The following is a 17,746-nucleotide window of genomic DNA, read 5'->3' as shown; positions in this document are numbered from 1 at the left end:
TGTCTCTGAATATGGCTGCTCTTGACGAATAACAGAACCCATTATTCAAACGAGGAAAAAAGAAAACGCCGAACTCCCAGGCCGCTTACTCCGAACGTACTTCCGATCTGCATGAGCCCATCAGCTGGACATTACGATTGTGACATCGCGGCCTAACGCAAGATCATCACCCAAAAATAAAGAACCATGTCCTCTAGTCCTTCCCAACAGGAGCGCGAGAAGCCGCATCTACACACAGCTGTATCGTTCCCCAGGATGGATAGCTCGAACGCGAGCCCTTTCTCCCGCACGAGAGCCCGGACGATGCAGTCGGTGGTCATCTCGGAAACCGTGAACCCTGGATCGCTTCCATTGTCGCTGACCGGAGATAACGAGGACCAAGATGCTGGTCCTGATATATTTGAAAGGGGAAACTCTTCAGACTCAGGCGCCGGAGACGACGGGCAGCAGGGTGATGAGGAGTCTGTGCTCTCGCGGAATATACAGGATCAGGCAGAGGAACTTCCAATTGAACTGGCTAGCTTAACTGATCGGTATCGTGGAGCTTCTCCCTTTATTTACATATCGTGTGATATTGACGTTTGTTTCCGTTGAATACTAGATTCGTTGAGTCCCTCTCGGCCAAGGTTCACTCGTCTCCTCCCACAATTGAGAAAGTAGCGGACTTGTTCCAGGAGTTTTATTACCGTGCGGAATCGCATATAGCCACTCACATCTCGGCCCTAGCATCACGTATCAATCGCGAACCCTCACCTCTCCCTCAAAGCCCCCGTGGGAACGCCCAGCACAAATCGAAAGATGCAGATATTACCTCTAGTCGTCAGATGCTAACGGCATCAGAGGTTGCGGAAAAAAGGAAAGCCCGGAAGTTCCTTTCTTACAAGCGTGTTGCTTTGGAAGAGGCAGTAGAGCGGAAAGCGTGTGAGGCTGTTTATGACAAGATATGGAGGCATAGAACTACTTTGGATGAAGTTCGAGATGAAAAACTGCGTTCCAAGACCGCAGCTCTGCTTTTGGTTGGGATCAATCTGAAGGACCTTGGAATTGACATTGACATTAGCGCCATTGACGAAGATAAGCAAAAAGAAGCCAATGACTATATATCTGTGGCTCGCGAAAGTCTGGCAAAGATGAATGAAGAGAAGTATCCTCTTGGGAAGCTTCAACATCTATCATATGCACATAAGGCGATTGTGGATGCATTGACGAAATTACTGCCCTCATCATCCTCTGCTGATGAAATTCTGCCGACACTAATTTATACATTGATCACTTGTCCTCCCGAGGGAATCAGCGTCATAAGCAATCTTCTTTTTATACAACGCTTTCGATCCTCGAGCAAAATGGATGGCGAGACTGCATATTGCCTGACCAATCTCGAAGCTTCCATCACCTTTTTGGAGAATGTCGACCTTTCAGAACTACGTGCAGACGAAATACAGAATGGACAAAGAAGGGCCGACTCAGCGCCTGTTGAACATTCTAGTCAAGACAATTCTACGAACGAGGACGCAACTTCTTCAGTCGCTCCGTTGACTGCTTCCTCAGAACTCTCAAAGCCCAACGATAAGAGTGCTTCAGAGACATTACCCGAGACTCAGCCACCAGCTTCAGTCCAACAAAGGGCCTTGAATAATTTGTTTCAGCCTCCGTCAAGGATGCTCGGTGCCGCTAATGACGCCGTTCGCAACACTGCCGACCAGGGCTTAAAGAATATTGGCGCATCATTGGACGGCAGTTTCAATTTTCTTTTTGGGCGGCTCAAGGAAATGCAACCCGGAAGGGATGGAAATGGTCCAACATTGCCTAAAACACTAGCAGAAGCCCGTCGCCTGGTTGCATACCCAATATCTGGGGACGATAAGAATCTGGGCGAGGAAGATAGTGCAAGCAAAGATCCTCTTTCGACCGATCGTCCACTCCTGAGACACTCGCACTCAAAAGCAGAAGAGACGATTATAGGATTAGTTGGTGGACGCAGAGTTCCACGCGATCGAAGTGCAGACAGCGCAAGAGCCCAAGGAAGCTCCAAGAAGTCACTAGCCGCTGCAGGATCAACAAAAGACGAGTCCTCACCAGGCGCCTCCCAGTCTTCCATCATGTCACCTTCAACGCCCCTGGGGTCTGTGAGAAGCTTTAGCAACACCCTTAACCCACTCAACCACATCCCAGGCATGATTAGAAACTTTGGACGCAGTGGCTCTGACAGTCCAAGCGGTGGGCAAATGCCACCAGCTCTGCCAGAGAGGACCAAGATGCCACCACTGGCGCAAACATCGCGCCCTTCTAGTAGTGGTGGTCCTCCTCCTAACGTCGACCCACCGATTCAACGTTTTCTCGATACCCCGAATGCCAGCGAACTTACGATTGGTGATGTCTCGACGTTGCTCGAGGATTACAAGAGGCTGGCAAATATACTCCTTAAGCAGAATACGAACGCCAATTAAAATCAGCAATATTTCATTTCTTTCTTTTTTTCACGGTTTTCTTGTAGACTTGGTACATTCCATATCCTCATGGTTCCGTAAATAAGACATGCAACAGGGTATTCATACAAAGTTTAAGAAACAATCTAAGAACAGACAGTTATTAGAATAGAAAGCCCGTCAGACAAATTTATGTCATTTTACATAATAGTAACAACGCATCGCCAGTTACCCTCAAACAACAAAAACAGGAAAGTACAGATGTCTGCGTATGGATATGCGAAGACAAGTGCCGCAAATTAAATTAGTCGTAGTTGCCATCTGAATCAAAGATGATATTCTCATCAAGGGGTACGACCGCGCAGAACCTCCGCTCCCCCGCTTCTCATAACGTCCATCTTGTCGGATATCTCGCGACTTTGTTCTTCAACCATTTCGTGCCTTCTTTTCAATTCAGCCTCAAAGATGGTGGCTGTCTTGCGTCGTGCCTGACGTAGGTCTTTCATTTTGGTGAGCATATTGGTGAATTGGTCGATCAATTGATCACCATAGGATTCCCATTCGTCAATTGAAAGAGTCGAGAAATAGTTTCGGCGGTCAAGGTCTGGCATGTTTGAAAGCATAAAGAACTTATCTTCCGGGGCCGTATCTGGCTCTGGGGTGGGTCTGGGCTGTACAGGAGTGGTGCTAGGAGAGCGATCGAATGGTTCGGCCTGAAGCTCAGTAAATGACTTCTGATACAGGACTTCCGGCGGATAATCTGGTTCGAGGCCCCGTTTCTTTGAGCGGGCAGCGGGGTCGGAGTCAGACCGGCTGTGCCTCAAGAAGGGATCTTGCAGAGTGTCGTCCTCATCAAGAGCCACCACGTTCGTTAAATCAAAAGCGGTCATTGACTGGCCATCAATACTGTCTCGGTTGTCACTATTGAACAAATCGGCATCGTCATCGTTGTTCCTCTGACGGAGGTCAACCGCGCTTCCCCGTCTAGGCCGCGTTCGCGAGCCACCAACTCGACGGGTGGGGGAATTATCCAATTGTTCGAGAAGCGAAGGCTTTGGAGGGCTAAATCTGGTTCTGGGCGTCGCAGTCATACTGCGAGGAAGAGTAATCTTTCTGTTTCCTCCCACGGACAGGTCCTGCTTCCTGGATTCAGGAGCTGGCGGGGCCAGCACCGGATGTTTTGTCTCTGGATGAGATTGGGTTGCTGGTCTGGAAGTTGCTCGTTTGCTAGCATTCCAGAAATTCTCCAGACGCTTGCTCAAAGGTTCCTCGGGTGCAGCACGGTGCTTGTGAGAATAGTACCAATCATTGAGCTCATCCCTTTCATCATCCCCGGCAATAGAAGTCAACTGGCTTGCGTCGTCGTCAGCATCGTCAGACTCAAACCCTGCTGACTTCATGGCCTTATCCCCCAGGTTCTCGTACCAATTAGGTTGGTACGGACGATGTCCATGGCGAAACTGGTACAAAGCTCTTGTGTCTGTGTCTTGAGACTGAGCGACGTGAGTGGGCAACCGAGGAGGCTGAGGTTGAGGTAATTGGGTAGGCTCCATTCGGAATTCTTCAACATCGGCAATACTGGTTCCAGCGATAGTTGATTCATCAATCCCTTCCACATCTGTGTCGAACGTATCCCTTTGTTGGGCATCTTCTAGTTCTTGCGGTAGCCCAGATGCACCAACCCCCAAAGGAACCGGTGCCATTAGATTTGTTTGAGGAACATTGACCTTGGCCTGCTCAGCTTGAAATTGTCTCGACTTGTTCGACGTCTCATTTGTGGCACGGTGTTGGCCGGCTTCTTTGGAATGGATATAATCTCCGACCCCCATTGCTTCTTGCAGTATGGTCCAAAATTAGCGTGGACGGAAAGGAATCTTAGTGTAAACGCTGATCTTTCTCCCTCATAAGCTTTCAGAATCTCTGCCCATAATTTCAATAACGTTCTTTTACGCTGTTCTGGTTCTGGTTGGGCATTGATATCTGGCTGCCAGATCGACGTTTGAGTCGCGAGATGAATCAGTTTCCGACGCGAGCGAGCCACGAAATCACGTGTCACCTGAAATATATATGTAGTCAAATTGAAGAATTCTTTAGGAATGTCATTACAGTTTTTTTTTTTTTTTCGATTTGCCTATTGAAATGCCTGGTATAGTGACTGAAAACCCAATTGATATCTGTATTTACTCGGACCGAATGAGCACCTTTATAGCGCCATGTTTTGGATCAGCGGCCGCCAGAAACGCATCGACAGCGTCTTCTAAGCAGAATTCATGGGTCGCCAGCTTCTTCGGGTCAACCATGTCGCTCTCCAGAACCCGAATAGCCCTCGGCCACATATTGACATACCTCTGCTGAAATTTTAGTTCGATCTCGCGAGCCCTCATCCTCATAAAGGGGATCTCCAGTTTATCCTTGCCTACCCCGATTACAAATGCCTTTCCACCGAACTTGACACTATGTACTGCCGTGGCTAAGCTAGACTCCATTCCGGTACATTCCAAGGCGGTGGCAGCTTCAACCCCCTCACCCATCAATCCATTTACCTGCTCAGCACTGTCCTCCGGACTCTGGTCCCGTCGTACCAAACAAGCCCTAACCCCAGGAACATATTTCTCGGCAAATTTCAGCCTTGTCTCATTGATATCTATTATAACAATCAGCCATGCCCCCGCAACCCGACAAACCTGAAGCGTAATCAAGCCGATAGGTCCAGCACCACAAACAACCACCGGATCGCCAATCATTACTCCTGCCCTCGTCACGCCCGTCAGCGCCACACTCAGCAGCTCCAGTAGCGCTCCCCCATCATAGGACAACCGGTAGCCGATCTTATGGCACCAGATGGTGAGATGGTTGACATAGGTGCGCAGCAATCTATGTGACAGTGGACTTGACCGAAACGTCAGTTTTTTGCACCCGTTATAGCGACCAGTGAGACAAGGCTTGCAGGCAAAACAGATAATTTGCGGTTCGACAGCGATGCGATCTCCCACTTTGTGTGTTGTTACAGAGAGATGGACTGCGACGATTTCGCCGGCAGATTCGTGGCCCAGAATATGCGGGGTTGCTACTTGCCAGGGACCGATGCCACCATGCTTCCAGAAGTGGACGTCGGAGCTGGTTTGCTCAGTAGGTTAGACATGGTGACTAAGGATGCGTGAGAGAAGAAGGGTAATGGGATAAGGCTCACCCGCATATACCACTTCTTTTGGTGGCAACGGTAACCTCGCCCGGTTGGAGTGATGAACCGGATGAGACAGTACCGGCTGCGGGTTCTGCATCGGCGACATATAGATTATGAACGGGATCAGTGTAGACACCACGATTGGTAGACATCTTGTGAAAAAATATTGTGGGCAATATATAAGGATTGGATATCGTAAATTTGGGCACTGTTATGCTCCAAGGAACACAATTAATATTTATATACTTGAAGCGAGTTGACCACGTAGTAACATAGTAGATATCCAGCACTCGCATGAATTACCGGCCCAGTAACACATGCAGCGCGGCCGAATCACCAAACTTGGAAATATACATCCAGATTGGAATTGGATCTACTGTTCAGTGACTGTGATTTCAGTGGCTAGATTGCGCTCGTGAAGTGAGCATCGCGTATGCTTCAAGCTATCCTGTTACAGGAGAGTGACGCGAAGTCAAACACAAACATCTCCATGTAGTTCGTAAGAATACTTTACAAGTGATTCGACCAAACTGGGACTAAACCAGGTTCTATTGTATGTAACTACAAGGCATGGTATACAACGTCCTTAGCATGCTGGAATAGGAAATAATATTCCATTCTGTAATAACTCAACTCATGTAAGAACCCCCATCGTCGATGTGAAGGTTTTCAAGTGTATGAGAGACTCCCCTGCCACGCTGATTTCCTTTCTCGAAATACCCTACCGATTTCAAAATCTCCGCCTGCCTCTTTTCCATGGCAAGCCTTTGTTCTCGCCTTTCTTGGATGGACCCTGTAAAGTCATCTGAGGATATGGCGTCGACACCATGAAAGTCATGATAGTCATTTTCTGGTTGCGGTACACTCAGAACAAAAAGATCCGCGATCCAGAGTGAAATCATACCTCTGAGTCCCAATAATTCGGGAGAATCTGAATATGGAGGGGATACAATAATTTCATCCATACGGGCTGCGATTTGCTGGGCTTGTTCCAATTCTTTCGCTCGTACCTCTGCAGCCATTTTCTGCTTTCTTTTGTCGGAGCTGCGATGAACCTTAAAGCCATCTTCATCATCCGACAATTCATCCGACGAGTCCTCGGCAAAACTTCGTTGCAACGCATCTCGAGCGGCATTGCTCTCCTCTTGTGTAACATATATCCAAAGTCCAAACATGGCGGGGTAGAAATGTAAGGCGCTTGTTGCGTCCGGCGCGACTTTTCGAAACGGATATTGAATAATGAGCCTCTCGTAATACTGCTTCGCATCCTCAAATCCTTTCCTCGTAAAACAAAGTCCGGAAGCATTCTTCATTTTCAAGGATTCATCATCCACTGTTTCAGATGAAGATGTGAGATCGGATAACTGTCGTCCCCGCCGAAGTAAAATTTCAGCGCCGATACCCCATCTCCCTTCATAGCGTATATCAACCGGACTGCCTCCATACTCTTCACGGAGGATCAAAGCCCAAGCCCTTCCTGCACGAAGATAATCTCGTTGGAGAAGGCAACGATGGAGAATAGCCGAGAGCACGGCAAAATGCTGCAACCGAAGATTCCCCTTATGGGCAGCAGACTGTGGTGGATAGATGGGAGGCGATAAGGCCGACAAGTCCTTGAGTATATCGCCTCTAGTTTTCCGACGATGTGATACGTCTTTTGGGGCTGCATGAGGGAAATGCCCACCTGGCAGCTCTTGGTCAAAAGGGAGACCTGCAATGCGGTATTGATGGGCTTCGTTGGGCGACAGAATTAAGGATGATGCCGCTGGAGTAAAATCTGAGGCAGCATCAGTGGTTTCATCGCCAGCATCCTCGGTCTCATTTCCCCAATCATTGAAATCTCTCTTGCGCTTCTTACGCTCATATTGAGCTACACGCAAGCTAGGAGGTTGTTGCCAGGGCGGAAGCGGCAAAGAAAAGGCTGACGCTGAAGGCACAAAAGAAGCCATTAAGGCCTTGGCGGTCAAGAAGCCAGTCGCTCAACCTTCAGCGGTATAGATCCGGTATCCATGAAGAGCAGGGCTTCTTTCCCCTAATCAGAATTTTCTGTCCGGTTCTGTTATCTGTGTAATAGTATTTGGTGACCAATGGCACACCTGAAAGGAAATATGGAAAATAAGGTGCCCAGATTGCACAGTGAAGTTATCCCAGACAGAGAAGCTATCCAGCTTTTTCTATCGGAAATCCAGTGACCATCCAGGATCGGCATAATCACGTGCAACTGGCTCGTGTAGCCGCCGGAAACGCAAGCGCAACTGCCGCCAGCCGGAAAATCATCCAGCGCCGAGCGGCCGGCCGAAGGCGAGAGGCTCCGTTATCATTCATCATTGTCGCTCTCGTCAACCGTTTGATTCATCTGTCATTCAACTCTCGGGCTCATCGCCTTCTTTCCGATTCTCTCTTTTCACTTCTCTTTTTGTTAGGCTATTGGATTACCACAGTGGTTTCTTGCAGTGTGTTTCTTTAAATAAAGATATTACCGCGGGTTTGGTTGTCGTGGGGTTTCCTCAGTCATAATCCGCCGTCCTGCAAGCAACGACTCGTTTGCTGTCGACTACTGCGCCCTTGGCCCGAATAATCCGTTTGAGCTTTCCGATAATCGCCTCTAGCACCTATTGCAAACTGGTGTTTGTTTTTTTTTTTTTTTATTTGTTAACATCGTGTACTAGACAACTGGAACTCTCCCTCACATTCTCTTACCTTCTCTCAGCATCCAAACGAATCTCGACGGTCGGTCCTAAGAACATCGGGTCTACTTTCGTTGGAATACTGGGGTTTCTGTATCACTCAGTTGACTTTTCTAATGGTGCGTCTTTGTTTGTAATCTCGCCTTCCTTATCAAGCGCCTGCTTCGCCTCCTAAGCGCGGGTATGGGTGCCGACCACTACTTCCTTCAATGTCATTTGCTTCACGCCATCTCCTTCCCATTTAACTTGCTTCGAATCCAACTGATTTTTCTTCTTTTTCTTTTATAGATACCTACTTTTCCATGGACGTAGGCGCTTTTTGAAGCCCCATTTACGTCCACCGGCTCCCACGCTGTTACTATGGGACAGTCTTCGTCTACACAAAGAGACCATCGCCGCAGCCTTTCAGATCATTTACTTTTTCGAACAGCACGTGGATGGGAGCATAGACATGAAGCTATGAGCGACAGGCGACATTTCGAGCAAACTGGGGATGCCGGCCATCCTTCAAGGACGGAAATATTCAATGACAATATGCAAACTGCACCTTCAGTCCAACCAGGGACAGCCGCAGAGCTATCGGGACAGTCTACTTTTTCGGACAGCTGGCGAACCAATCATTTGGGAAACACGCGTGGAGAAAATGGATCGGTTTTTGACCTAGGCCATCAACAGGACTACCAAGATTACCGCTCTGCAACCTTTGCCCGCATGACCGCGAGGAGGCAGTCTACCATGTCGAGATTAGGGTCCAGAATATTGCCAAATTCGGTTATCCGCGGGCTGCTAAGCAGTGAGGAAGAGACACCTGCGGAGGGACACGCTCATCGACATGGCGTTTCAAGATCTACACCGAGGAGCGAGGTGGCCCATAATAGCAGTCGCTTCAGCCCCTTCAATTCCCTGGGCTCTAGAGGCATTACCAGGCGTTCACTTCGAGCGCCTTATTTCATACCGCGGAGTGATCCAACTCTGGCTCCAGACACGTCTACGCCTTCAGCTTACCCCGATCCTGCCTCCGAACGTGCCCGAGAGTCGAACAGAGGATCCTGGCGTCGAAGTGCTCGGCTCCATCGTGTTCGGCGCTCGTTATCCAACCCACTGTCTCAAATGCTCGGCCAACCGTCCACGGGCATATCGTCCCCTAACACCGAGGGCGAGGGTGCAGTGCGCCCATCTTCTCCTGGTGATGGCCCTTATCCTCTCTTCCCTCCTTCGACAGAGTTGGATAGCCGTATGGATTTTGATGAGCCTCATGGGGCTCATGAACTCGATTCGGTTGAACCGGCAGTACGGCATACTCGTCCAGACTCTCCTGCATCTAATCAGTCTGCACAAGAAGTGACGAATACACGGCAAATTCCTAGTTTCTTGCGGGCGCAGCCTTCCCGAGTTTTGCGGCGAGAAGAACAAATGCCTATGTCGCGAGTCCTACAGCTGGCTGCCGCTGCGATTGCAGCCCAACTCTCTGGCTCAACTAGTCCGGTGCTCCCGAATATCCAGGCTCTCGGTAATGATGGATTAAATGGCTCATTGGAGAACTTCATTCAAAGTCTCCACAATGCCACGTCTACACAAGCGAACCCTAGTGATGCGCCAAATCCTGCTGGAGAGGGTGGCCCTTCGCCTCCGCTCAATTTCTTGCGGGTGTTTCGATTTGCCAACTCGGATCCTGCAAGGGCTGACGCTACGAACCGGACCTCAACAGGGTCAGATAATGTCAATAACCAAGCGGATGGAATGGATGTTGATAACCAACCAGAGGGCACTGAAGCTGAAGGACGTACAGTCACCCTGGTCGTTGTAGGTGTCAGATTGGTTCCGGCGAGCAACGGTCCCGGCAATGACCAACCCAACCCAGGGCATGACCTGGATGCGTTGCTCCGAATGCCGTTTCTGTCGCCAGGAATACGGAATCCAGATGGTGGCTCGAACCGTCCTGATGCAGCGTCGAGACTGTTCCCCAGCCGTCTGTCAAGAGAATCTGGCGCACTGTCTACGAATGATGATACGATGCAACAAGGATCTTCGAACGTCCCTCACAGACTCTCTGATGCAAGTATTGGTAGCCCGCTTTCTTCACTCCCTAATTCTTCGCCAGCGAGCCCATCTGGCCCTCATCCTCCACCTTCGACTCCCGCTGAGCCAGGTTTGTCGACGTCGGCGTCTGGTGCTTCAACACCGAGTCGCAGACCATCTTCTACATCGGCTATGTCGCCGAATGCTTTGCCGCAAGTCCACGAAAACCAGTCAATACAACCTTCGGTTGAGCATGCTGAAGAACACGCTCCGTTGAACACCGCTCGTCAACGGCGCAGGAGTGATTCTGAATATGCTCGCCACCGTGGCCTCGGCGCTGGTTCTAATAGGCGAAACGGTGTCGTGGAACCCGACAATGCAACCCCGCCAGTAGGTAGAAGCTGGCTAATCTATGTCGTGGGGGCAAACGTTTCAGAGAACAATCTGGCGTTTGCAACCCCGAGTCTTTTTACCGACGTAAGATCTCTCCCCGTGCAATAAGAACGTCTTCTCGCTGGAATTGTGACTAACGTGGCACTCAGAATCCGACTTACGAGGACATGATCTTGCTGTCATCGCTGTTAGGACCGGCAAAGCCACCGGTTGCCACACAGGAAGATGTTAGCTCAGCTGGCGGGCTGTTCCGTCTTGTGGAATATGCTGGATCCTTGGTTGCCGAGGCCGCCGATGGCGCGGGCAACATCCAAATTCCTGAAGGTGACCGTTGTTTGATATGCCTCAGTGATTACGAAGCAGCGGAAGAACTCAGGCAGTTGACCAAATGTCAGCATGTCTTCCACAGGGATTGCATTGATCAGGTACGTATAGAACAACATGAATTTTAATAGCAAGGCTAACGTCTCTTGTTAAGTGGCTCACAACCGGACGCAATTCCTGCCCGCTATGTAGGGGTGAAGGTGTGACAGAAACGCAGAATACGAATCCGGCCCAGGGCCCCGCGATGTCGGGTGAAATCTAACATAACCTGGCTGAACATCTCATATTTGGGGTACTTTATCGAGACGTTCTTATCGTCCCAGTATTAGCATGAAGCGCTTATTTAATAGCATAGGTAACGAATCTTCCCTATTTTTCTTTTTACTTACACATTTACATTGGATGCATTGGGTTATGTGTTTCTTTTTCTCTCTTGTTTTTTTTTTTTTTCGTGTTGTTTCAGCGCCATGAGTTCAAGCGAGGTCATACATTAGGGGCAATGGCGAAATGGATCTGATGTTACTCGAGCAATTCCTACGGCGACTGGCATGCGAGCAGCAAAAAGCTTGGCTTCTTGACTGGTTCCTGTCTCTCGCCGTGGGACCGTTCCCCGTCTGGATTGGTGTTATTCCTTTTGGTCAATGGTTGGCTTGATGCGATGGATACGATTGCAGCAAGGCTGGTTCTTGCTTGAAATGCTGGCGTCGTCGTTTTCGACCTTTTGCTGTCTCCTCTCTTTGGTGTCTTACGTTCCAATTTCGCTCGCTAGTTGATATGGGTATGTAGTTCGGGAAATTACGCTGTTTATATTAATGGAAAGTAGTTATACATACAGTGCGGCCTCGCTTAGCCGTACATGCTCTAAGCCGTAATCGCCATTAGCCGGCCAATTTTTCTTGTCAACTTTATAGTTCCATACAAATCAGCCATCATCGCGAAACTTCCGTATACGGTTCATTTGGGGCCAAAATCCGGCTTATCGCATATATCATTCTCTATTTTCATCACCCTACATGCCTCATCAAGCAATTTCTGAAGCCCAAAAGAAGGCACTGCGTACTTGGTATAGACAACAATATCCAAGGCGTCGCCAGCGTGATTGCATTCCATGGTTTAAGGATCAATTTAATCAACAAATCAGTCCATCTTGATATCCTCTCCGACCGATATCTATATCTTGATAGATCAGGATCTCCGGTAAACCATGAGCATGCTACCTATCGTCAGCGCCCTGCTAATTGGCCAATACTTGAGGATATTCTCTATCAATGGCAACAAGGGTTCAGAATATTAATGGCCTCGTTACTGGTGATATACTCATTGAAAAAGCTCGACAAATTTGGCCACATATCCCGGATTATCAAGATTTTCCGACACCTGAATTCAGTACAGGATGGCTTCATAATTTTAAGCGGCGGTACAATATTCGGATGAGAAAACAGCATGGAGAAGCTTCATCTGTTAGTCAATCAGCTGCTGAAGAAATGAAGGCAATCCAAACAATCGCAGGAGAATATAATGAGGAGGATATCTTCAATATGGACGAAACTGGACTCTTTTGGCGCCAACCTCCAACTTCTGGACTAGGAGCGCCAACCAGACCAGGTCTGAAGAAAGAGAAAGCCCGAATTACTCTCACAGTCTGTGTCAATTCAACTGGCTCAGAGCGTCTTCCAATATGGATTATTGGAACTGCAAAAATGCCCCGTTCTCTTCATGGGATAAATATAAGTGCCCTTGGTGGTGTCTGGCGCTCAAATAAAAAGGCATGGATGACGACTTTTGTTATGAGCGAGTGGCTTCAGGCATTCTATTCTTATATTGGATTATCACGTCAAGTTCTTCTTCTTCTTGACAACTTCTCTGCGCATACTCAGGCTGTTAATATTACACCGCCACCAGCCAATATCAAAATCCAGTGGCTTCCAGCGAATTCAACAAGTGTTTATCAACCACTCGATCAAGGCATTATCATGAATCTCAAAACCTATTACCGGAAGGCATGGCTTCATTTCATCATTGAGAGCTATGAGCATCAACAAGATCCTATGTCGTCAATCACTCTATATCATGCTGTCCGCTGGGTTCTACGCATTTGGAGACATGATGTCAACAACACCACAATATACAGTTGTTTTCGCAAGAGCCAGGTTATTCAGCCTCAAATCAGCCTTCCAGCAGAGCCAGCACCAGATCTGACAAAGCTCTATGATGAAGCCCAGCAAGCTGGCCATATTAGAGATGCAATGAGCCTCTCGAACTTCATAAATCCACCAGAAGAGAGCATTGAACCAATTGAGGAACTGGAGTCTCTGGAGAATATCATTTCTGAACATATATATCCATCAACAAATGATGAATCTGACGATGATGGCCCTGTTGCGTCACCACCTTCCTTGAAAGCAGCAGTTGATGGTCTCCGGGTTCTTATACAATACCAGGAACACTCTCAGGAGACTCATTTGGAGGAAATCAAGATGCTTGAGCGCATGGAGAAGCGATTGTTATATAAAGCAGAGTCATCAAAGCAGCAGCGAACTTTAGACCGATGGCTTAGATAGTATACTTGGATAATACGGATTCTCTTTAAACCGGCCAAATTCGCTTGTCAACATTTGTACGGCTTAACGAGGCCGCACTGTATTGTGTTTCGTATCTACGTCTACTTTTACAGCGGAAACTAGGCGGAGAAAAAGACTCCACAGGCACCTCCGCCCCTCCATTTACCCTGATGACTCAGCAGGAACCGTTTTCGGCCCCGCGCTGTTTCTTCGTCGCTCGCAACAACTAGGTGCCTAACAATCAATTGAAGTTCCCCTGCCTTACCTTCAAACTCATGCGCCAATTCCATATTCCTTTTTAGGACTTTCGCAAGCCACAGATCCACCAAGTACGCTCGGAAACCGGCTGAAGGCGGGACCGAAAATTTCACGTTTTTCATCCTCCGATAACGTCGAGCATCCACAATATGTCTTCGCCGATTCATCTCACGATTCTCATATCCGGTAGTGGATCGAATTTACAAGCAGTAATCGACAAGACCAACGCGGGGGAGTTGCCCACCAAGATCATCCGTGTCATTTCGAATCGCAAAGACGCATTTGGACTTGAACGAGCAAGACGAGCCGATATCCCAACTGCCTACCACAATCTCGTCAAGTACAAGAAGCGACATCCAGCCACACCTGAGGGCGTCCAGGCAGCACGGGAGGAATACGATGCGGAACTGGCGAGGCTGGTCCTCCAGGATGCTCCGGATCTAGTCGTATGTCTGGGATTCATGCATGTGTTGTCGCCCAACTTCCTGGGGCCGCTTGAGGAAGTGAAATTGAAGATTATCAACTTGCATCCGGCTTTACCTGGGGCGTTTAATGGAACTGTAAGTTGTTGCGTTCTTTTTCTCACGTACTTTCTCTTGGGTATTCCATTATACGGAATTGCTAACAAGGCCTCTCTGGGTTTATAGCATGCGATCGAACGTGCCCACACTGCATGGCTCGAAGGCAAGATCGATAAGACTGGTGTGATGATCCATAATGTCATTTCGGAGGTTGACATGGGTAAGCCGATCCTGGTCCGGGAGATCCCATTCATCAAGGGCGTCGACGAAGACCTCGACAAGTTCGAAACAAGAGTGCATGAGATTGAATGGGGAGTGGTTATTGAAGGAATCAAGCTTGCCATTGAGGAGCTGAAGGGCATGAAACAATGAGTGTTCGGTGGTTCGGGGGGGGGGTGTGGTAAAAAGACTTGCAAATATTGTGTTGATGAGTTATGATGATTAAAAGCGTACGTTCTATGCCATGCATATATGAAACCATAGAGATACCATGATCACTGTTACATCTTGGGTTTGGTTATTGCGTATCGGTTGAATTGATCCTGTTGGAGAATGGCATCGAAACTCGTACTCTGTAGTGCCCTGAAGAGACAAGCACAATCGAGAGCTTGGACCGACGAGGACCATAGAACAGGGATGCGACATTAGGAGTGACTTCATTCCCGGAAGTCTTCGCTTTGTTTCGGTCAACATACTTTTCATCGAAGATGTTTCTATTCTGAAACAGACTGGTCGCTTATAGGGAACTTTAAGCTTTTCATCCCTATGGGTAGTGTACGCCTTTCTAACTCAAAAGCTTCTTGATCGAAGGCGCCGTCCCATATTCCCTTTGAATAAAGCATTTCCCCTTTACTAGTCTAGATTGCTCCCTATCCTCTCAATTAGTTAATATTTGACTAGTGACTGGGAATGCTGCTAGTCAATGATGCCTGTCCATCATTGTTCTATTATGGTAAATAGTAAGAATACGAGTCTTGCAAGTTTCCATGTTTCGGTCCTCTATTCCTCAGATGGAGCTAATTGCACAAATATACGTAGCCAATGGTGGTACCGTGCTTCCGGGTCCCCGCTCCAGTAGGAGAGTTCAGATCTGTCTTGTCTGATCGTTTCACGGTTTAATGAACGGGACATTCGATCAGGAGTCGACTGTGCTCTATATTTATTCGGTGATACAAGCCAATTACAGCAATTAACGGCTATCGCAATAATACTAGTTCGCATTCCCCGAGAACGAGAACGACATCCAAGCTCCGTCCAACAATAACAGCACTAATTGTGCTAATTGTGCTAAATGAATGGAGTCGTGAAGGTCCTTACTGAGTACGTGATCGGAGCTCACGCTTCACCATGTTCGGGATCCACTATGGATGAACGTTTCGGCAATTTTAACTGTTCTGGACTACTCCCCTGCAGCGTGCCAAGTTTAGCTCTTACCATAACAGGGGCACGGCCCAAACATGAATGACATGGTTTAACGGCCAAAAAAGCTTTCAATTCTTGGTACGGACGAACAGCTGAAACTTGATCAACGGATGCATGTTCCGTACTCCGTACGTGTATACGGCCGTGGCTTGGCCTATCCCTTTCCCGGGATTTGCACTGGGTACCGATTCCCTTTCCCGGGACAGTGGCAACATAAATTATGCTCTTTTGCATATTGATGCATAACGGAGGAACTCGGTGGGCACGGGCCTCTGAGAAGCATCTTGCACATGACACTGAAATTGATTCCTCGGTATGTTCAGTCGCCCGGTCCACCACTATTCCAGACAGGTGCACCCCGTACTCTGGGGTATGTTCCAGTCCATACTACTAGCAGTAGATATAGGGTCCTTGTGTACTATCACTACTGTCATATAATAGTAGTGTGTACACTCTGGGTAACTACGGAATATACCCGCGGCTATCTGACGGAGAATGGCGAACGGAATCGGGGAGACGGATAACTCCATGTGCTGTCCGGAACTGAAGGATGGGCTACCTCTTAACCTAACAGGCTAGCTTGGCAGATCGGCCAACCATGGCGGGCTAGTCGCCGGTTGACTGTTTCAGCCTCGTTAGCACCCAGGAGATGATCAGAGCCTACCCAAGTCCGGGGTTACGCATAGAAAGGTACCTATCCCTGTACTTTGTACAGCGTGCGTCATACTAATTATGTATGATTGATAGGATGTTTTTTTCCCTTTTTATTCCTTTATCATAGCTGTCAATTGTCCCCTCGTTATGATTTCTGTCAGTCACATGGTCGATAAAGATCTTTATTATGGAGCGAGTACCCACTTTCTCCGGGATCCATTGCCTTGTGTGGCTAATGTGTGGAGAGAGAATTAGCCTAGGATCGGACAGGTCAAACTGTTTAGCATTAAGATCATCGCCATAGGGGCGATTTGGGCCTTGGCTTTGCGACTGTCTTTGTTGGTCTGGATATGGGTCTGAATCTTGTACCGGAACTCCTGATGGGCAAATCAATCTATTTTGAGTCTCAACTGCCATGTCCGGAACCTATGAAGTAATGGTCGATATTCCGCGGTGGCCCTGGCTCTGACGCTATGTTTCTCTATCCAAGTAATTGTACTCTGCAGGCGTCGTGAAAAACACTCCTTGACGCTCCGAGTCCTCCGGAGGAGTACGGATACATGTCGGAGGTTCGGAACAGACGCAGGTCCCTACTTTTCGTACATGGTTATACCCTATATGTTTTTTTTTCTATTTTGAGGTCTGGTAAAAGGAGACAGGCTTTCAACCGTTGTGTCGCATATATGATGTTAGAAAAGAGGGGAAAAAAAAAACAACAATAATAAGAAATGAATAATGAAATAAGAAAGCTGGGAACCGGCTACTCCAGGGGCAGCAGCGTCATGACTGCAGTATGGAAGAATAACCCTTAAGCCAATTGGCAGTGAGGTATGCGTACACTGTACACGTACATTGTTAATAGTTTGGAAAAAAGCAAGTATTTATTGTGTCCTCTGAGATGAAAGTGGGTGGTTCCCGATCTGGTAAAAAGGAAGTAACCGTTGTAGCAGCAGCAGCAGTAGTACTAATGCTTATTACTACCATCTCGCTCCATCTCCCCACATATTCCGTCACTCTCAGTCTTCCGGACTACACTTGCCTTCTCTTTGCACTCAATATACACTCGTTGCTTTTTCTGTCATTCCTCTCCTTTTATCCTTCTCTTTTCACGTCTTTTTTTTTTAGGGTCAAATATTCTTCCCTTGGAAGGATGTTCACCTGGTCCTTCTCTTCCTGCCATTCTGTCAAGCGTGGAGCCGCATGAGCTGTCTGTTCCGGATTGCTCCCAGCTTATGCCGACTTTTAGGTTTCATTCTCCCTTTGCGTTTTGGATGCAATTCGACTGGTCTGGAAGAGA

General features: G+C 48.1%; 7 protein-coding genes across 7 annotated transcripts; 4 read left to right on the top strand and 3 right to left on the bottom strand.

The window, feature by feature from the left end:
* Positions 1 to 186: 186 nt before the first annotated feature.
* ACHE_40599A (VPS9 domain-containing protein) lies at positions 187 to 2,447 on the top strand (the record flags this gene model as incomplete). Its single annotated transcript, XM_043278815.1, has 2 exons — positions 187 to 533; positions 602 to 2,447. The coding sequence occupies 2 exons, from the start codon at positions 187 to 189 to the stop codon at positions 2,445 to 2,447; spliced, it is 2,193 nt and encodes a 730-aa protein (XP_043136557.1).
* Positions 2,448 to 2,770: 323 nt separating this feature from the next.
* Positions 2,771 to 4,255, bottom strand: ACHE_40598S (uncharacterized protein; the record flags this gene model as incomplete). Its single annotated transcript, XM_043278814.1, has 1 exon — positions 2,771 to 4,255. The coding sequence occupies one exon, from the start codon at positions 4,253 to 4,255 to the stop codon at positions 2,771 to 2,773; it is 1,485 nt and encodes a 494-aa protein (XP_043136556.1).
* Positions 4,256 to 4,606: 351 nt separating this feature from the next.
* On the bottom strand, positions 4,607 to 5,762 carry LAD1_2 (NAD(P)-dependent alcohol dehydrogenase; the record flags this gene model as incomplete). Its single annotated transcript, XM_043278813.1, has 2 exons — positions 4,607 to 5,543; positions 5,617 to 5,762. The coding sequence occupies 2 exons, from the start codon at positions 5,760 to 5,762 to the stop codon at positions 4,607 to 4,609; spliced, it is 1,083 nt and encodes a 360-aa protein (XP_043136555.1).
* Positions 5,763 to 6,239: 477 nt separating this feature from the next.
* Positions 6,240 to 7,559, bottom strand: ACHE_40596S (uncharacterized protein; the record flags this gene model as incomplete). The annotated part of the gene is made up of 1 exon (XM_043278812.1): positions 6,240 to 7,559. One exon carries the CDS (start codon positions 7,557 to 7,559, stop codon positions 6,240 to 6,242), a length of 1,320 nt encoding a protein of 439 aa, XP_043136554.1.
* A 1,098-nt stretch (positions 7,560 to 8,657) lies between these two features.
* On the top strand, positions 8,658 to 11,295 carry ACHE_40595A (RING-H2 finger protein; the record flags this gene model as incomplete). The annotated part of the gene is made up of 3 exons (XM_043278811.1): positions 8,658 to 10,793; positions 10,859 to 11,134; positions 11,188 to 11,295. 3 exons carry the CDS (start codon positions 8,658 to 8,660, stop codon positions 11,293 to 11,295), a joined length of 2,520 nt encoding a protein of 839 aa, XP_043136553.1.
* Positions 11,296 to 12,463: 1,168 nt separating this feature from the next.
* Positions 12,464 to 13,594, top strand: ACHE_40594A (uncharacterized protein; the record flags this gene model as incomplete). The annotated part of the gene is made up of 1 exon (XM_043278810.1): positions 12,464 to 13,594. The coding sequence occupies one exon, from the start codon at positions 12,464 to 12,466 to the stop codon at positions 13,592 to 13,594; it is 1,131 nt and encodes a 376-aa protein (XP_043136552.1).
* Positions 13,595 to 14,001: 407 nt separating this feature from the next.
* Positions 14,002 to 14,745, top strand: ACHE_40593A (phosphoribosylglycinamide formyltransferase; the record flags this gene model as incomplete). The annotated part of the gene is made up of 2 exons (XM_043278809.1): positions 14,002 to 14,412; positions 14,500 to 14,745. The coding sequence occupies 2 exons, from the start codon at positions 14,002 to 14,004 to the stop codon at positions 14,743 to 14,745; spliced, it is 657 nt and encodes a 218-aa protein (XP_043136551.1).
* Positions 14,746 to 17,746: the final 3,001 nt, after the last annotated feature.

The sequence above is a fragment of the Aspergillus chevalieri genome, chromosome 4 (assembly GCF_016861735.1).
Source record: "Aspergillus chevalieri M1 DNA, chromosome 4, nearly complete sequence".
NCBI lineage: Eukaryota > Fungi > Ascomycota > Eurotiomycetes > Eurotiales > Aspergillaceae > Aspergillus > Aspergillus chevalieri.
Note: the sequence above shows the minus strand (reverse complement) of the source record. Positions and strands in the feature narration are given on the sequence as shown.